The sequence below is a fragment of the Nerophis lumbriciformis genome, linkage group LG13, assembly GCF_033978685.3.
Source record: "Nerophis lumbriciformis linkage group LG13, RoL_Nlum_v2.1, whole genome shotgun sequence".
Lineage (NCBI taxonomy): Eukaryota > Metazoa > Chordata > Actinopteri > Syngnathiformes > Syngnathidae > Nerophis > Nerophis lumbriciformis.
This window is the reverse complement of record NC_084560.2, coordinates 16575899-16595420: the sequence shown is the minus strand read 5'-3', so window position 1 is coordinate 16595420 and position 19522 is coordinate 16575899. Positions and strand designations below refer to the sequence as shown.

Below are 19522 nucleotides of genomic sequence, written 5' to 3'. Positions count from 1 at the left end.
TTGGAAACTGTGGACGTCGTGTCCTCCGGACCAAAGAGGAAAAGAACCATCCGGATTGTTATAGGCGCAAAGTTGAAAAGCCAGCATCTGTGATGGTATGGGGGTGTATTAGTGCCCAAGACATGGGTAACTTACACATCTGTGAAGGCGCCTTTAAAGCTGAAAGGTACATACAGGTTTTGGAGCAACATATGTTGCCATCCAAGCAACGTTACCATTGACGCCCCTGCTTATTTCAGCAAGACAATGCCAAGCCACGTGTTACATCAACGTGGCTTCATAGTAAAAGACTGCGGGTACTAGACTGGCCTGCCTGTAGTCCAGACCTGTCTCCCATTGAAAATGTGTGGCGTAATTATGAAGCCTAAAATACCACAACGGAGACCCCCGGACTGTTGAACAACTTAAGCTGTACATCAAGCAAGAATGGGAAAGAATTCCACCTGAGAAGCTTCAAAAATGTGTCTCCTCAGTTCCCAAACGTTTACTGAGTGTTGTTAAAAGGAAAGGCCATGTAACACAGTGGTGAACATGCCCTTTCCCAACTACTTTGGCACGTGTTGCAACCATGAAATTCTACGTTAATTATTATTTGCAAAAAAAAAATTAAGTTTATGATTTTGAACATCAAATATCTTGTCTTTGAAGTGCATTTAATTGAATATGAGTTGAAAAGGATTTGAAAATCATTGTATTCCGTTTATATTTACATCTAACACAATTTCCCAACTCATATGGAAACGGGGTTTGTAATAGATTTATTACAATCTTTGCAAGTTAGGCAATGTTTGCTGTGGTCTGGAACAACATGGCACACAAACAACTATCTGAAATGCAGCCAATATTACATAAAGATAATGTGTCATGAGACATGCAAATATAAATTAAATACACAGAGGACATAAATAAGTAAAGGAAATTAAATGATCTCAAATATACCTACAAACGAGGCATAATGATGCAATATGTACGTACAGCTGGCATAAATAGCATGTTAGCTTGCAGTCATGCATTGACCAAATAAGCCTGATCAAGCACTCTACACAAGTCAATAACATCAACAAAGCTCATCTTTGTGCATTCACGCACAGTATAAAGCGTTTGGTGTACAAAATGAGTGTAAACAAACTGTTGCGTCACAGTCCACACTATGGTGAGTTCAAGAACCGCCGAAATGAGTAGGACAAAAGGATGTTGACCAAATAGTGTCATCAGTGAAGCATACACACCAACATATTAAACAGTGGTAGTTCTAACAATTGGGAAGGTTTGTGTCATGTTTGTCGTCAAACAAAAAACATACTAAAACAAAAAAATTATTTTCCCTATCTTGTTCTATTTTCAATCCTTTTTTTTTTTTAAATGCTCCAGGGAGCCACTAGGGTGGCGCTAAAGAGCCACGGGTTGCTGACCCCGCCCTAGAATGTCCATAGATGTTTGCGGGTGTCTCTTCTGTGCTTCAAATTATATATATATTTTTTGGTTTGGTGGCACTATCTTCAGGGGGAGAAATACTGTAGCTAATAATCCGGCAGTCCCACAACGATTCATTGATTAATTTGATCCGAAAAAAGCACCGGTTTATATTCAATGTGGCCCTCCGAGTTAAAATATTTGCACAACTCTGCTGTAAACAATTGTCCAAAAGAGACATTTATAGGATTATTGCTAAATACGGCCTCTACCTATCCACAAAGTTGTTGTTTTTTCATAATCTTAATATTAGCAGCGGTTGAAAAGATATATATTGCCTACTTTACTTGCATATACAGCGCTGTAACGTATACTGTAAACACGTATTTATTTTTTATTTTTCCTGGCATCCTCCTATTCCCTTATTTTAATACTGTTCATGAAAAACACATCTAGCAGCCTATATATAAATAAATATAAAAAATATATGTATAATTTTAAAAATGCAACGGTTGACAGATGTATTAGACTGTAATATACTGTACACGCATGCATAATACTGAAAAAATCCTCTTTAAGGCAAAAAATAATGAAAAATTGTGAAACATGAATTCATGTCCATGATATTTTCTGACACCATATTGGACTAATGCCGGTCGTTGGCTCCTGAGGTGTCACTAACTGCTACACATCTGGCTGTGGTCTCACTGTGTACGTCTGCCTCATTACCCAGCATGCCTCTGTGCTGTCATGTCTGCATGCTTTAATGCATAATACATCACTGCTGCCATAATATGTCCAGTGATAAAACGCACTTTGCATTTTATCCCTCATAAATTGGCAATTTCAACCCATCGACGTCTTTAAACATTAATTCAAATTCCCTAATTTTGAATTTGAAAACGTTTGTTATGTGAATTGAATGTGTAAATGGAATATTATAAAGGGATGAAGCATTCCCATATTTTGCCGTCTGAAAAATGCCAACCCCGGTTAGTTTTTAATTGAACCTGCTATCGCACTGGTGTCAAGCTCACATCATTTTATTTGGCCCTGGAAAGCCTGGAAAAAATATGTACCGGTATCAATAAAGTAGTGTAACTTTTCTTACTGAATGTATTTTTTCTTTCTATTTTGAAACAAATTTACTCCATATAATCTCATATTATGTTAACTTAAATATTGTCTAATTATGCAAAAATATATGATCAAACATTCAAACCATTTTTTTAAATAGAAATAAATACTACTAATAATGATTGCAAAGCGAGTTATCCACCAAATTGTGCAATGTAAAAATAGCAATAGATTTCATGGTAAAATTGTGAAATTTACTGTGGTTTTTACAGCATTTTTTCTCAAACTGAAAAAGTCATTAATTTTTTTTACTGTAATACACTGTGGTGTCGTTTTAGCATTTACAGCAGGGGTCTCAAACATGCGGCCCGCGGGCCAGTTGCGGCCCGCAAGACGTTATTTTGCGGCCCCCACCTTAATATGAAAGTTTATTGTTAGTGCGGACCGCGGGTTTTAAATGAATGGCGCTTGACAGCATTGTGTGCAGAGCTGAAGGAATCCACCAATCACGGTGTGGTATAAGGATCTCGATAATATCGAGGGTGTTCCATGATGGCACTGCCTTTAGAGTCCTCTAAAAACTGTCACCGCATCATCTTTTTGTCCCTACTAACAACGTGCCGGCCCAGACACATGTTATATATATCATCAGCAGACACACGCATGTTATTGCAAGACATACTTGAGGAACAGCCATACATGTCACACTGAGGGTGGTCATATTTTATTTTATTTATTTTTTAATACTGTTGCAAATATACACCACACTGTGAACCCACACCAAACAAGAATGACAAACACATTTCGGGAGAACATCCGCACCGTAACACAACATAAACACAACAGAACAAATACCCAGAATCCTTTGCGGCCCTAACTCTTCCGGGCTACAATATACATCCCCGTTACCCCTAACCCCGCCTCCTCCCAACCCCGCCCACCTCAACCCCCCCCACACACACACCTCAACCCCCCCCCCATCTCCCGAATTCGGAGGTCTCAAGGTTGGCAAGTATGCATTGACGTCACTTGACGTGATGCAAGCAGAGAAACATTTTGCCGCTTTTCCACGACACCCGCACACGCTCTTCCTCCCTCCCTCCCTGCCTCCCTCGCTCACCCGCCTGGTCACTCCCGCCCCTGTTTTAAACAGTCCGGGCGGGGAAGACGAGCGGTCCGGTAGCTTCCAAAGCACTCCGCCAATGACCGAGCGACAATACAAAACTGTGGTGCACTGGACCCCAGCGCTGATACTCCGACAGAGAGTCGCTGGGCGAATCAGACGTGTAACACGTTAGTGGTGATGTTAGCCCGTTTGGGGCTAATTGTGCTACCGTAACTGTAAACTCCACGGCGATGTTGGAAAATGACCTTTTCTTCTATGCCCTTCATTCTCAGAAGTGAAGACAAACATTTTTTGTAAATTTGCTGGTAATGTTTTACTTTTAGCCTTAAACATGACACATAATGTCTGTAACTTTACTAGCTCCTGTAATTTCAATAAACCCGAATTAATAAATAGTATGTTAGTGTGTTCTAAGAAATCTACTTTATGAATAATCCTTATAGCTCTTTTCTGTAGTTGATACAGAGAAAGTTGTGGTGCACAAGGAATACAATTTGAAACGTCAAGGGAATAAGCGGTTGAAAATGGATGGATGGATTATACAACTAGACATGCTGAGGAGTATGCAAAATACCAGGTAGATGAGAGAGTGAACCGGGTTGCAAATTTTAAAACCAGTCTACTGAGGCAACAAGATTTCGTCAAGAAAGCAAGCGAAAAGAACGATGCAGCAGTCAAAGCTAGCTACATGGTGAGTGAGATGGTTGCTAGGGCGGGAAAGCCATTCAAAGAAGGTGAATTCATTAAAAGGTCATGTTAGATTTTTTTTAAGAAATCTGTTCTTGCGGCCCAGCCTTACCCAGTTTCTGTATCTAGTGGCCCCCAGGTAAATTGAGTTTGAGACCCCAAACAAAAAAAAATCTACACTTGTTGTTTAGCGGTAAAAAAAATAAACAAACTGGCAGCTCAGGTGCCAAAATTTTACTGTAAAATTTCAGTTTTTTTTATTTACAGTAAAACTAATGTAAATTTTACAATAAAATTCTGAGCTGCTTTTTTTTTGTTACCATAAAAACAGCAATACTGTTGTTCCATTGAAAGTAATATACACTACATTTTGAGGTGAAATGATTGCAAGTTGCCATATATTTTTTTACATTTTAATTTTTAAAGAATATACTAATAAAATCCATATAATAATAGTATTCACCTTTAGAAGCGGCCCTCTGGGGCCCAACATAACTGCCATGGGGCCCTCAGTGAAAACCACTTTGACACCTCTGTGCTAATGCATAAGTGAATTGGTTGTGTCCCCCAGGTGAGAAGATGACCCTCAGCATCTCCGTCCTGCTTTCCCTGACCGTCTTCCTGCTGGTCATCGTGGAGCTAATCCCCTCCACCTCCAGCGCAGTGCCGCTCATCGGGAAGTACATGCTCTTCACCATGGTCTTCGTCATCGCCTCCATCATCATCACCGTCATCGTCATCAACACTCACCACCGTTCCCCGAGCACCCACACCATGCCCGAATGGGTGCGCAAGGTGAGCAGATACACACACGGGGCTCGGACTTCTTATTGTGAGGCACACGCACTAACCCCTGTTCCACCGTGATGCCCACTAGGTCAAACCTGGGCAAATTAAGGCCCGGGGGCCACATAAGCTTTTCAATCTGGCCCGGCGGACATTCTCAAATGTTTTTTTTTAATGTTTAAGATGTAAAGTGTAGCTGCCATTATGATGTGCAGTGATGTTTTCTAATGACCGTAAGTCTTCAACTATACTAAGTCTTTCAATGCTTGGAATATGCATCAAATTTGCTGGTAATGTTTTACTTTTAGCCTTAAACATGACACATAATGTCTGTAACTTTACTAGCTCCTGTGATTTCAATAAACCCGAATTAATAAATAATATGTTAGTGTGTTCTAAGTAATCTACTTTATGAATAATCCCCATAGCTCTTTTCTGTAGTTGATACAGAGAAAGTTGCGGTGCACAAGGAATACAATTTGAAACGTCAAGGGAATAAGCAGTAGAAAGATACACACAAGGGGCTCAGACTTCTAATTGTGAGGCACACGCACTAACCCCTGTTCCACCGTGATGCCCACTAGGTCAAACCTGGGCAAATTAAGGCCCAGGGGGCCACATAAGCTTTTCAATCTGTCCCGGCGGACATTCTCAATTGTTTTTTTTTAATGTTTAAGATGTAAAGTGTAGCTGCCATTATGATGTGCAGTGATGTTTTCTAATGACCGTAAGTCTTCAACTATACTAAGTCTTTCAATGCTTGGAATATGCATCATATACTAGTTACTATGGTCATCTAATTAGTTACTATGGTCATCTAATTAGTTACTAAGTCACAGCAGCTCAGACCAGTGTCAGGTTCAAACACTGATGACATCTATTAAACAGACAAGAAGCAAGGAATCATGCAGAGACAGAGTTACATTTTACTCATGAGGAGAGACCTATTGGGCTGTACACTTAGTTACTTTTCCAACCTACGCTCTAAGGTACAGTCCCACGTGCTCCACTATTTATTCGGGAGGTCCCTGGTTACATCACTGAGGCTGCTTCTGAAGGAAAGGGGGGGGTAATTTCAGCAGCCCCAGTTAGACACAATATATGATTATTCAGGAATGGAAATGTGCTGACACTCGTGATATCGCCCTGTCTCTGCTTTGTCTGCGTCAAGGTACTCGATGTTCGCCCTTGGCAGTCAGCAAGCAGGCTTGCAATCCAAGATTGCAAGTTGTCCCTTTGCATAGATAGAAAAGTACAACTTCAGCACGATTGATAATAACTATAGCAACGGCCTTTAAGCATAAGAGTTGTGTGATAACTTACACATAATTATTCTAACAACCAGGCACCAAGCAAGTGTGTGTGGAGAGCGTTTCCACAGAGTTTTTCCAGAGCCTGACATGCGGGTGTCAGGGACAGACGTGGAAGGAGATTTTTACAACAAAGTTCTAAAGCTTAGTGATATATCACATACAGTACATCAGATTGTAGGTGGGTTTATTTTTTTTACCCTTCGCGTTCATATTTCGCTGTGTTTGTTGCATTTGTGTTGTGTTTCGCTTGATTGTAAAATATGTGAATGGAGAGGGGGTGTGACGTTCATATGTTGTCAATATTCAGTGTTTTATCCTTCATAGTTAATATTGTAAATCTCACATTCTTTATTTTCATGTACATTCTAGGTCTCATTCAGTAAAAAAAAAATTTAAATTCCATTCCGTCTGTCATAACGTTATTAGCATTCAGACATTATTGTGAGGTTTTGTATTAGTGTTCCTAAAAATAGATATACCGGCCCCCAGACACATTTTTTTTCTCTAAATTTGGCCCCCCGAGTCAAAATAATTGCCCAGGCCTGCACTAGGGTTATGGTCATAGTTTATTTTGAACATGTATACAGTTACAATATGGTACATCACATATTTCCTGTTTCTCATTACATGTCCGAAAAGGAGTAGGAAGAAGCAAAGCTTATTTAATCCTACCACTTTTCCATTTCATCGCAATTGTTAACAAACTTGTGTCTTTAAACTTCCTGTTTTCACTGTGTTTCACAAACAACATAAATAAGTAAATAATAAATAAGGTCCTCGTGAATAAATAGCCAAATAAGCTGTGATTCACATAATGAGAAGAATAGTTTTTCAATAGGGTTCAAAATCCATCCATCCATTTGCTACCGCTTGTCCCTCTCGGTTGATCAGAATTCTTCTTCTTATAAGTTTGCTCTGTGCATAATTTTAACAGTATAATAATTTAATTACAATACTTTTGATGCAATAAATAAAGGTTTTGTATGTTCTCTATAACCAAAATTATGTATTATTATGACTGACCTTTTTTTTTTTTTTTTGCAACACTATTATTGAATAAAGTGTATTTGTGTAGTTATTTCCCAATATGTCTAAACAATAACTCATATATGTTAACACTAGCGTGGAGGGATTTTTGGTCCAGTACATATTTGGATTTATTCATTATTTAAGTATTTCTATCTATCCTATGTTGTATATTTATAGTGTACTATAATTTACTGCTCCTACTATGCAGACTTGCAGCAGATATAGGAAACCATACTATTGTGTCCTTTTGCTATACTGCCATCTAGTGGTGACAGTTTGACTACATTCCTCATGAACATTCTGTGATGTGGAAAAATGAATATAACAGTAACAAATTAAGGCAGGTCTGGGCAATTGTTTTGGATCGGGGGGCCAAATTTAGAGAAAAAAATCGTGTCTAGGGGCCCGTATATCTATCTATCGATCGATCGATCGAAGAAAAAAGAAAGAAAGAAAAAGGACGAAAAAAAAGAAAATTAATTATTAAAAAAATTAAAAAATTAATTAAATTGTTATATGTATCCAGTGAGTATCCTATAAAGTTATTTTCCTTTTAACTTCACCAGTTTTAGATTTTATATATATATATATATATATATATATATATATATATATATATATATATATATATATATATATATATATATATATATATATGTGTGTGTGTGTGTGTGTGTGTGTGTGTGTGTGTGTGTGTGTGTATATATATATATATATATATATATATGTAAGCTGTGAAAATCTGCTGTACAGTATGTGTGCTTGGGTCCTATTTTCAGGAACACTAATACAAAACCTCACAATAATGTCTGATTGAAAGTTAAAAACATTATGACAGACCGCCTTAAAAACCGGAATAGAATTGTAATTTTTTTTTACTGAATGAGACACCCAGAATGTACATGAAAATAAAGAATGTGGGATTTACAATATTAACTATGAAGGATAAAACACTGAATATTGACAACATATGAACGTCACACCCCCTCTCCATCCACATATTTTACAACCAAGTGAAACGCAACAAAAATGCAACAAACACAGTAAAATATGAATGCAAAGGGTAAAAAAACCCACCTACAGTCTGATATTTGTGATATATCACTAAGCTTTAGATTTTTGTTGTAAAAATCTCTTTCTGTGTCTAACTAGTATATCATGCAAAAGTGCAGATTCCAAGCATTGAAAGACTTAGTATAGTTGAAGACTTACGGTCATTAGGAAACATCACTGCACATCATAATGGCAGCTACACTTTACATCTTAAAAAACCCTAATTTGCCCAGATCTGAATTAAGGTGTAGATAGGCCAGTAATGATGATTATGTCATAGTTATTGAACAGTTAAATGTGTGTACAGTACATGTTTCCAGCAGCAGTTGATTAAAAAAATGGTTTATTTCTGCTTTTTTTTTTTCTTCTGTCAGCTTTTCATCGAAACCATTCCAAACATCATGTTCTTCTCGACAATGAAGCGCCCCGGGAAGGAAAAGCCAGTGAAGAACATCTACAGTGGCGACTTTGACATCTCGGACATCTCTGGCAACCAGGCCTCCGCCGTCCCCTACCAGTCGCCTATAACCAAGAACCCTGACGTCCGCAGTGCCATTGAAGGAGTCAAGTACATCGCGGAAACCATGAAGTCAGACGAGGAGTCCAACAATGTATCCATCCTCTTCTTCACGCCCTTTTTTTACTTGGAGTGTAATTCCTGTGTTTGACTGTGCTTTCTTCTCCTTGTCCAGGCTGCTGAGGAGTGGAAGTTTGTGGCCATGGTGTTGGACCACATCCTGCTGTGTGTCTTCATGGCCGTGTGTCTCATCGGCACTTTAGGCGTGTTTGCCGGACGTCTCATTGAGCTGAGCATGCTCTAGTCTCGATGCCTCCTGCCTCTTCTTTGTTCCACACTCCACCCCAAGTAGAAAACATTTTGATCAAGTGAAATTAATCCAACAGAACAATGGTAGGTGTGAAAAACACGACCTATTTGTTTAATCTTCAGAAATAGACTTATGCTCTTTAAGTGGAAGTGGAGTGATAAAGGTTTTATTGGCGACATCTAGTGGCCATTATAATTAATTCAATTGTGATATGTGACTCTGTAAGGAAAAATGATGCGGACACGTTTGTTACTGCTTTCTAATACAAGACTTTGCATGTGTAAGTAGCATGCAACAATAATTATTTGAGACTTTTTGTTTTGATGTTTTGTTTTGTTCAATTTAGGACACTTGTTAGGTATGTGTGTGCTTAGCTGTTGTGTATTCGTTAGCTTCTAGTATCCCATAGCCTACCAATGTTTACCTTTTTGTAAATGACTTGACTAAAATTAAAGAAAAGGCCAACTTTTGTGAGATTATTGGAGGACATTTTGACAAACAAGTGGACGGTCATGGGTGTGACAATAGTGTGTGACAAAATGTTTGAGAACCACTTTTATAGATGGTAGATTAAAGGTAAACAAAAAGTACCACTGATAGTCACACACACACTAGGTGTGGTGAAATTAACCTCTGCATTTGACCCATCACCCTTGCTCCACCTCCTGGGAGGTGAGGGGAGCAGTGAGCAGCAGTGGGGGCCACGCTCGGGAATAATTTTTGGTGATTTAAACCCCCAATTCCAACCCTTGATGCTGAGTGCCAAACAGATGTCTCATTTAACACTAAGATTTAGGATGTCTATCAAAATTCATCACAGAATGATCTGTTTTATAGAAGATGCTTCTTATGTTTGCATAAAACGATACATTTCTTAATATGCACATAAGGTCCATAGTGCTACCTATGAAACATGTAGTGAAATCACTCAAACAGAGAACAATGGTAGGTAAGAAAAACACTAACCCATTTTTTTAACCTTCTGAAATACTTATGCTCTTTAAGTGGAAGTGGAGTGATAAATGTTTTATTGGCAACATCTAGTGGCCATGATAATTCATTCAATTAAAGGCCTATTGAAATGCGATTTTCTTATTCAAACGGGGATAGCAGGTCCATTCTATGTGTCATACTTGATCATTTCGCGATATTGCCATATTTTTGCCGAAAGGATTTAGTAGAGAACATCGGCAATAAAGTTTGCAACTTTTGGTCGCTGATAAAAAAAGCCTTGCCTGTACCGGAAGTAGCAGACAATATGCGCGTGACGTCACAGGTTGTGGAGCTCCTCACATCCGCACATTGTTTACAATCATGGCCACCAGCAGCGAGAGCGATTCGGATCGAGAAAGCGACGATTTCCCCATTAATTTGAGCGAGGATGAAAGATTTGTGGATGAGAAAAGTGAGAGTGAAGGACTAGAGGGCAGTGGGAGCGATTCAGATAGGGAAGATGCTGTGAGAGGCGGGTGGGACCTGATATTCAGCTGGGAATTACTAAAACAGTAAATAAACACAAGACATATATATACTCTATTAGCCACAACACAACCAGGCTTATATTTAATATGCCACAAATTAATCCCGCATAACAAACACCTCCCCCCTCCCGTCCATATAACCCGCCAATACAACTCAAACACCTGCACAACACACTCAATCCCACAGCCCAAAGTACCGTTCACCTCCCCAAAGTTCATACAGCACATATATTTCCCCAAAGTCCCCAAAGTTACGTGCGTGACATGCACATAGCGGCACGCACGTACGGGCAAGTGATCAAATGTTTGGAAGCCGCAGCTGCATGCGTACTCACGGTACCGCGGCTACGCATCCAACTCAAAGTCCTCCTGGTAAGAGTCTCTGTTGTCCCAGTTCTCCACAGGCCAATGGTAAAGCTTGACTGTCATCTTCCGGGAATGTAAACAATGAAACACCGGCTGTGTTATCCGGCACAACAGTCAAGCGGTGCATTCTACGGCGAGGGTGCGTTATCCGGCACAACACCTGCCGCAATACACCGCTTCCCACCTACAGCTTTCTTCTTTGCTGTCTCCATTGTTCATTGAACAAATTGCAAAAGATTCACCAACACAGATGTCCAGAATACTGTGGAATTTTGCGATGAAAACAGACGACTTAATAGCTGGCCACCATGCTGTCCCAAAATGTCCTCTACAATCCGTGACGTCACGCGCTGACGTCATCATACCAAGACGTTTTCAGCAGGATATTTTGCGCGAATTTGAAAATTGCACTTTAGTAAGCTAACCCGGCCGTATTGGCATGTGTTGCAATGTTAAGATTTCATCATTGATGTATAAACTATCAGACTGCGTGGTCGGTAGTAGTGGGTTTCAGTAGGCCTTTAAGCTTGTGACTAAAAATGATGCGGACACGTTTGTTACTGCTTTCTAAGACAAGACTTTGCATGCGTAAGTAGTATGCAACAATGATTATTTGAGACTTCTTTGTTTTGATGTTTTCTTAGGTATGTGTGTGCTATCGTGTGCTTAGCTGTTGTGTATTCGCTAGCTTCTAGTATCCTATAGCCTACCAATGTTTACCTTCCTATATATGACTTGACTAAAATTAAAGAAAAGGCTAACTTTTGTGAGATTATTGGAGGACATTTTGATGTTAAATGTCTATGAATGTTAGATGATACAGTAGACCAGTGTTTTTCAACCACTGTGCCGCGGCACACCAGTGTGCCGTGAGATACAGTCTGGTGTGCCGTGGGAGATTATCTAACTTCACCTATTTGGGGAAAAAAATATTTTTTGCAAACCAGTAATTATAGTCTGCAAATGATGTGTTGTTGTTGAGCGTCGGTGCTCGGCAGAGTAACCATGTAATACTCTTCCATATCAGTAGGTGGCAGTAGGTAGCTAATTGCTTTGTTGTGATCACAATATGCAGACGACAGCGAGAGGCAGCGTGCAGGTAAAAATCAATCAATCAATCAATCTTTATTTATATAGCCCTAAATCACAAGTGTCTCAAAGGGCTGCACAAGCCACAACGACATCCTCGGTACAAAGCCCACATACGGGCAAGGAAAAACTCACCCCAGTGGGACGTCGATGTGAATGACTATGAGAAACCTTGGAGAGGACCGCATATGTGGGTAACCCCCCCCCTCTAGGGGAGACCGAAAGCAATGGATGTCGAGTGGGTCTGACATAATATTGTGAGAGTCCAGTCCATAGTGGATCCAACATAATAGTAAGAGTCCAGTCCATAGTGGAAAAAGTCCATAGTGGAAAAAGGTGTCTAATGCTTAAACTGAAAAATAAACAAAAGGTGAGTGCCCCTAAAAAAAAGGCATTGAAGCTTAGGGAAGGCTATGCACAACGAAACTACAACTGAACTGGCTACAAAGTAAACAAAAACAGAATGCTGGACGACAGCAAAGACTTACAGCGTGTGGAGCAGAGAAGGTGTCCACAAAGTACATCAGAACATGACATGACGATCAACAATGTCCCCACAAAGAAGGATAAAAACAACTGAAATATTATTGTTTGCTAAAACAAAGCAGGTGCGGGGAATATTGCTTAAAGGAAGACATGAAACTGCTACAGGAAAATACCAACAAAACAGGAAAAGCCACCAAAATAGAAGCGCAAGACAAGAACTAAAACACTACACTGTCATGACTTGGTCCTGGGGTTTAGTTTTTCTGGGATGCAACGGAAAGTTGGCTCGGGCGAGACGGGAATGCAGGTACATTTTTATTTAATCACTATAAATACAAAACAAGGAAGTAAACAAAAGGCGCGCACAATGGCGGAGAACACACTATGAAACCAAACACTTGCACAAAGGCAAAAACTATGAACAACAAAAAACACTAACTGTGGCAATAATAAACAAAACTTACTTGGCATGGACAAAAAGGAGCAGCGTGAACGATGGACATGAAAAAAGAGTCAGAAATGTGCAGAAGCATAAATGTGGAGATGTCACCAGACAGACAAACTGAAAACACTGAACTTAAATACTACAGACATGATTAACGAAAACAGGTGCGTGACTCAAAACGTGAAACAGGTGCGTGACGTGACAGGTGAAAACTAATGGGTTGCTATGGTGACAAACAAGAGTGCACAATGAGTCCAAACGTGGAACAGGTGAAACTAATGGGGTAATCATGGAAACAAGAAAAGGGAGTGAAAAGCCAGAAACTAAAGAGTCCAATAACTAAACAAAACATGACTAAGACAAAACATGATTACACAGACATGACATACACACAGGAAAACAGCAAAAAAGTCCAAATAAGTCAGGGTGTGATGTGACAGTACACCTACTTTGAGACAAGAGCTATAGTGGTGCATGCTTGGTTATGCTTTAAAGTCATATCTGACGACTATTTATTGTCAATATCGAGTTTCATATTTTATCGATTTCTGCTGGTGGTGTGCCTTTGGATTTTTTCAAAGAAAAAAATGTGCCTCGGCTCAAAAAAGGTTGAAAAACACTGCAGTAGACAACAAAAAACTACGGTGCATCAAAAAAAGGAACAAAAAATTGCACCGTGAAAAAAACTGCAACAGGTAAAATATTCTAATGAAGAACAGAGTGGCTACCTCAGCCTGGAGGAGGACTACACCGGGCAGGAAGGTGTAAGGTCTTACAGGAACTTTGAATTGAGGAGAAGAATCTGCGGTCCTGCGTCAACCAGGAGTAATCAGCCAGTGCCTTCCTGCCAGTACAGGTGTGATTAAATAGGCCTGTTCATTACACACACCTGCAGCACCCCCTGGTAATTACACCCGACTCAGGGAATGGTTAGGTCTGTAACAGAAAACAAAAGGGAGGTAAGGAAAAACCAATGAACTGCTCCAACAACTGAACATCTGAATGGTCTTACCGCCCAAACCCAAGCTGACAAACAAGTGGACGGTCATGGGTGTGACAATAGTGTGTGACAAAATGTTTGAGAACAACTTTTATAGATGGTAGATTAAAGTTAAAAGTACCACTGATAGTCACACACACACTACACTGCAAAAAGTCAGTGTTCAAAAACAAGAAAAAAAAAAAACTAAAATTAGGGGTATTTGATTTGAACTAAGAAAAATTATCTGCCAATAGAACAAGAAAATTTGGCTTGTCAAGACTTTCCAAAACAAGTAAAATTAACTAACTTTAATGAACCCAAAAATACCTTAAAATAAGTATATTCTCACTAATAACTGTACTACTATATGAGTATGTATGTTATATTGTTTCATTGAAAATAAAACAGCAATGTCCATTTGGCTGTCATCTGTTTTAATTATGAGACACAATTGTGTCAAAGTCATGATTATTTTTTTCCATGCTTGAAATAAGAAATGATTACTTTAAAAAAGTGGTTTTATACTTGTGAGTGTTGATGGCACAGCTTTGCATCAGTTGATATTCTAGTTTCAAGCATGTTTTACTCAATATAGGTCATCAAATCTCAGCAACAAGCTGTAATAGCTTACTGAGATCATTTAGGACCAAAACCCTTAAAACAAGTAAAACACTCTAACATCAAATCTGCTTCGTGAGAAGAATTGTCTTATCAGAAAATAAGCAAATATCACCCTTATTTGAGATATTTCATCTTACTTAGATTTCAGTTTTTGCCGTGTAGGTGTGGTGAAATTACTCTCTGCATTTGACCCATCACCCTTGTTCCAACCCATGGGAGCAGCAGCGGGGGCCGCGCTCGGGAATCATTTTTGGTGATTTAAACCCCCAATTCCAACCCTTGAGGCTGAGTGCCAAGCAGATGTCTCATTTAATGCTAAGATTTAGGATGTCTATCAAAATTCATCACAAAATGATCTGTTTTATAGAAGGTGCTTCTTATATTTGCATAAAACAAAACATTTCTTATGTACATAAGGTCCATAGTGCTACCTATGAAATATGGAAAACGATCACGCTTAGAATCTACCGTCAAGCCTTTGATTGATTGATTGTATTAGTAGATTGCACAGTACAGTACATATTCCGTACAATTGACCACTAAATGGTAACACCCGAATAAGTATTTCAACTTGTTTAAGTCGGGGTCCACGTTAATCAATTCATGGTTCTTATTCTGGAATATATTAAAAATATCATCTAGAATTGAATGGAATTTTAATTTGACTTCCTTCAATTTGAATTTGAACCACGATTCGACAGTTTGCAACATTCTCCATTTAATTCAAAATATGTGTTGGTTTCCAGTTTCGTATGGCATGTGTACTCCTATAAAACTGATGTTTTATAATACAATGTGTTTTAATACAAACCCCGTTTCCATATGAGTTGGGAAATTGTGTTAGATGTAAATATAAACAGAATACAATGATTTGCAAATCCTTTTCAACCCATATTCAATTGAATGCACTACAAAGACAACATATTTGATGTTCAAACTCATAAACTTTTTTTTTTTTTTTGCAAATAATAATTAACTTAGAATTTCATGGCTGCAACACGTGCCAAAGTAGTTGGGAAAGGGCATGTTCACCACTGTGTTACATGGCCTTTCCTTTTAACAACACTCAGTAAACGTTTGGGAACTGAGGAGACACATTTTTTAAGCTTCTCAGGTGGAATTCTTTCCCATTCTTGCTTGATGTACAGCTTAAGTTGTTCAACAGTCCGGGGGTTTCCGTTGTGGTATTTTAGGCTTCATAATGCGCCACACATTTTCAATGGGAGACAGGTCTGGACTACAGGCAGGCCAGTCTAGTACCCACACTCTTTTACTATGGAGCCACGTTGATGTAACACGTGGCTTGGCATTGTCTTGCTGAAATAAGCAGGGGCGTCCATGGTAACGTTGCTTGGATGGCAACATATGTTGCTCCAAAACCTGTATGTACCTTTCAGCATTAATGACGCCTTCACAGATGTGTAAGTTACCCATGTCTTGGGCACTAATACACCCCCATACCATCACACATGCTGGCTTTTCAACTTTGCGCCTATAACAATCCGGATGGTTCTTTTCCTCTTTGGTCCGGAGGACACGATGTCCACAGTTTCCAAAAACAATTTGAAATGTGGACTCGTCAGACCACAGAACACTTTTCCACTTTGTATCAGTCCATCTTAGATGAGCTCAGGTCCAGCGAAGCCGACAGCGTTTCTGGGTGTTGTTGATATACGGTTTTCGCCTTGTATAAAAGAGTTTTAACTTGCACTTATAGATGTAGCGGCCAACTGTAGTTACTGACAGTGGGTTTCTGAAGTGTTCCTGAGCCCATATGGTGATATCCTTTACACACTGATGTCGCTTGTTGATGCAGTACAGCCTGAGGGATCGAAGGTCACGGGCTTAGCTGCTTACGTGCAGTGATTTCTCCAGATTCTCTGAACCCTTTGATGATATTACGTAGATGATGAAATCCCTAAATTCGTTGCAATAGCTGGTTGAGAAAGGTTTTTCTTAAACTGTTCAACAATTTGCTCACACATTTGTTGACAAAGTGGTGACCCTCGCCCCATCCTTGTTTGTGAATGACTGAGCATTTCGTGGAATCTACTTTTATACCCAATCATGGCACCCACCTGTTCCCAATTTGCCTGTTCACCTGTGGGATGTTCCAAATAAGTGTTTGATGAGCATTCCTCAACTTTATCAGTATTTATTGTTACCTTTCCCAACTTCTTTGTCACGTGTTACTGGCATCAAATTCTAAAGTTAATGATTATTTGCAAAAAAAAAAAGAAGTTTGAACATCAAATATGTTGTCTTTGTAGCATGTTCAACTGAATATGGGTTGAAAATATTTTGCAAATCATTGTATTCCGTTTATATTTACATCTAACACAATTTCCCAACTCATATGGAAACGGGGTTTGTACATTGTGTCTACAATAAACCATTTTAAACGTGAGTATGTGTACACAGTACTGTAGTCTAATTGGTATCAGTTCACTAGGTTTAAGGTTAGTATGACTATGGAACCAAATTGAACCATATACATTCCTTACTAATATTTTAGTGGTTCTCAAACTTTTTTTCACCAAGTACCACCTCAGACAAAATTTGTCTCTCCAAGTACCACCATAATGACCAATATTAAAATACAGTAGCACAGTAGGCCTGCATATTCATTAAAAACAAGGTTTTATTTAACAAGTATATGTAAGATTTTTGGCCACTGTAACATTACACACAGTTGAACGGTGATACTGTGTTTAAATATAGGAAAATAAAACACTGTACTTTAGTCAAGTGGTTCTTTGGTTGTACCACCAGATGAAGCCTGTGTACCGAGGGCCACGTCGCAGTTATGTTTGGCCCCAAAGGGGCCGCGTCTAACAGTGAATATTATTATTACACCATTTTTTGATGCATTTTATTAGTAGATTTTTTTTAACTAAAATTTTAAATAAATATGGTAATTTGCAGACATTTCACCTCAAAATGTAGTTTATATTACAGTAAATGGAAAAACAGTACTGCTGTTTTTGTGTTAAAAAAAATGCAGCTCAGTTGCCAGATTTTTAATGTAAAATTTACATTTGTTTTTTTACTGTAAATTAAAAAAACTGCAATTTTACAGTAACATTTTGGCACCTGAGCTGCCACTTTTTTTCTTTTTTGTATTTTTTACCACAAATCAACAACTGTAGATTTTTGAGTGTGCTACTGCAAATGCTAAAACGGCACCACAGTTTATTACAGTAAAAAAGTTTATTTATTAAGAGAAAAATGCTGCAAAAATCACAGTAAATTTCACAATTTGACCATGAAATCTATTGCTACTTTTACATTGCACATGTTGATGGATAACTTGCTTTGAAATCATTATTATTAGTATTTATTTCTGTTTAAAAAATGGTTAGAATGTTTGATAATCTATTTTTGCATAATTAGACAATATTTAAGTTAACATCATTTGTGATTACATGGAGTAATTTTTTTTTTCTTCTCCCAAAATAGAAAGAAAGAATACATTTGGTAAGAAAAGTTACAGTACTTTATTGATACATATTATTTCCAGGCTTTCGAGGGCCAAATAAAATTAAGTGGTGGGCCACATCTGGCGCCCGGGCCTTGAGTTTGCCACATGTGCACTAGTGGTACTCGTGCCACAGATAGAGAATCATGTTTTACACAAATCCAACGTGCATGGTTGTGTTTCATTGTGCTCAGGTTAAGTTTGTGTTTTAAGACGTGCCTGTCATTATGCATGTTGTAAACACATCGCGGAACGTGGTTGGTTGTCACACTTTTTACTTTCCTGTGAATTGTTCATCTTAAAGACATACAATAGTCATTCCTGTATTAAAATAATAACATTTGTATTAGCTGGCTACAAACAATCTGTAGTGTTGACACTTTTTACAGGTGTAACCTATTTTTATGGACTTGCCTCTTTGTGATGTTAATTTCCTGTTATAAGCTGTTATACAGTATATGCCTTGAGCTCTTATTTTGAAGGCGCTAAGAGCGGAAGTAATGCGAGGAGAACATGCAATTTTGTATCTCTGTATATTTATTGGGACAGGTTAATACGTTTGCACTTATCCTGTTATTGTGTTGAACGAGGACGTTTCTTTTTGTAGGAGGGGAGGTATTTTTTTATGGACTTACATCTTTGTGATGTTAAATTCCTGTTATAAGCTGTAATACAGTATATGCCTTGCGTTCTTATTTTGAAGGCGCTAAGAGCGGAAGTGGCGGCACGTTGTGAAATAACGTGGTCCTGGAGCCTCCGTGTTTGTTATTTTGTAGTTTTATACAGTATAGGCGACCTATATAAACCCTCGGTTACACAGGTAACAATTGTTTTGTTGTTTAAAAGCATACGACACAAATACTAAATAACTGAATATTGACAATTGGACAAAAACAAACAATACGCGTTTCAATGCCAAAGTTTGAGAAACATTGCCCTCTGGTGGCAAGAGATAATATGTGACAACCAACCCGATACATATTTATTAATGTTCCAATGCAGTTCCATTCATTTTCTACCGCTTGACCCTTTTTATTTCATCTCAATCCTAGAAAATGGATGGATGGACTATACAAACGAGCGAAGCGTATTGATGGCTGTATCGTAATTCCGCCAGTCCAGTCCAGTTTGTGCTTGGTATCGGATTGGTGCCAAAGTGTCTTGTATCGCCCCGAACAGGCTTGAAATCCCCACTTTGACATAGTTCAGCGAACCAAGTTAAGCCCCGCCCCCCTGCTCTGTGATTGGTCGAATGGCGGCGGC

General features: G+C 38.8%; 1 protein-coding gene across 1 annotated transcript in view; it reads left to right on the top strand.

The window, feature by feature from the left end:
- LOC133613239 (acetylcholine receptor subunit alpha) overlaps positions 1 to 9778 on the top strand; it is a 40672-nt gene extending 30894 nt beyond the window's left edge. Inside the window, exons 7-9 of the mRNA XM_061970629.2 lie at positions 4875 to 5098; positions 8859 to 9095; positions 9177 to 9778. Coding sequence (XP_061826613.1) covers positions 4875 to 5098; positions 8859 to 9095; positions 9177 to 9305 — 590 coding nt within the window. The 3' untranslated portion in view covers positions 9306 to 9778. The remainder of the gene's footprint in view (positions 1 to 4874; positions 5099 to 8858; positions 9096 to 9176) is intronic.
- Positions 9779 to 19522: the final 9744 nt, after the last annotated feature.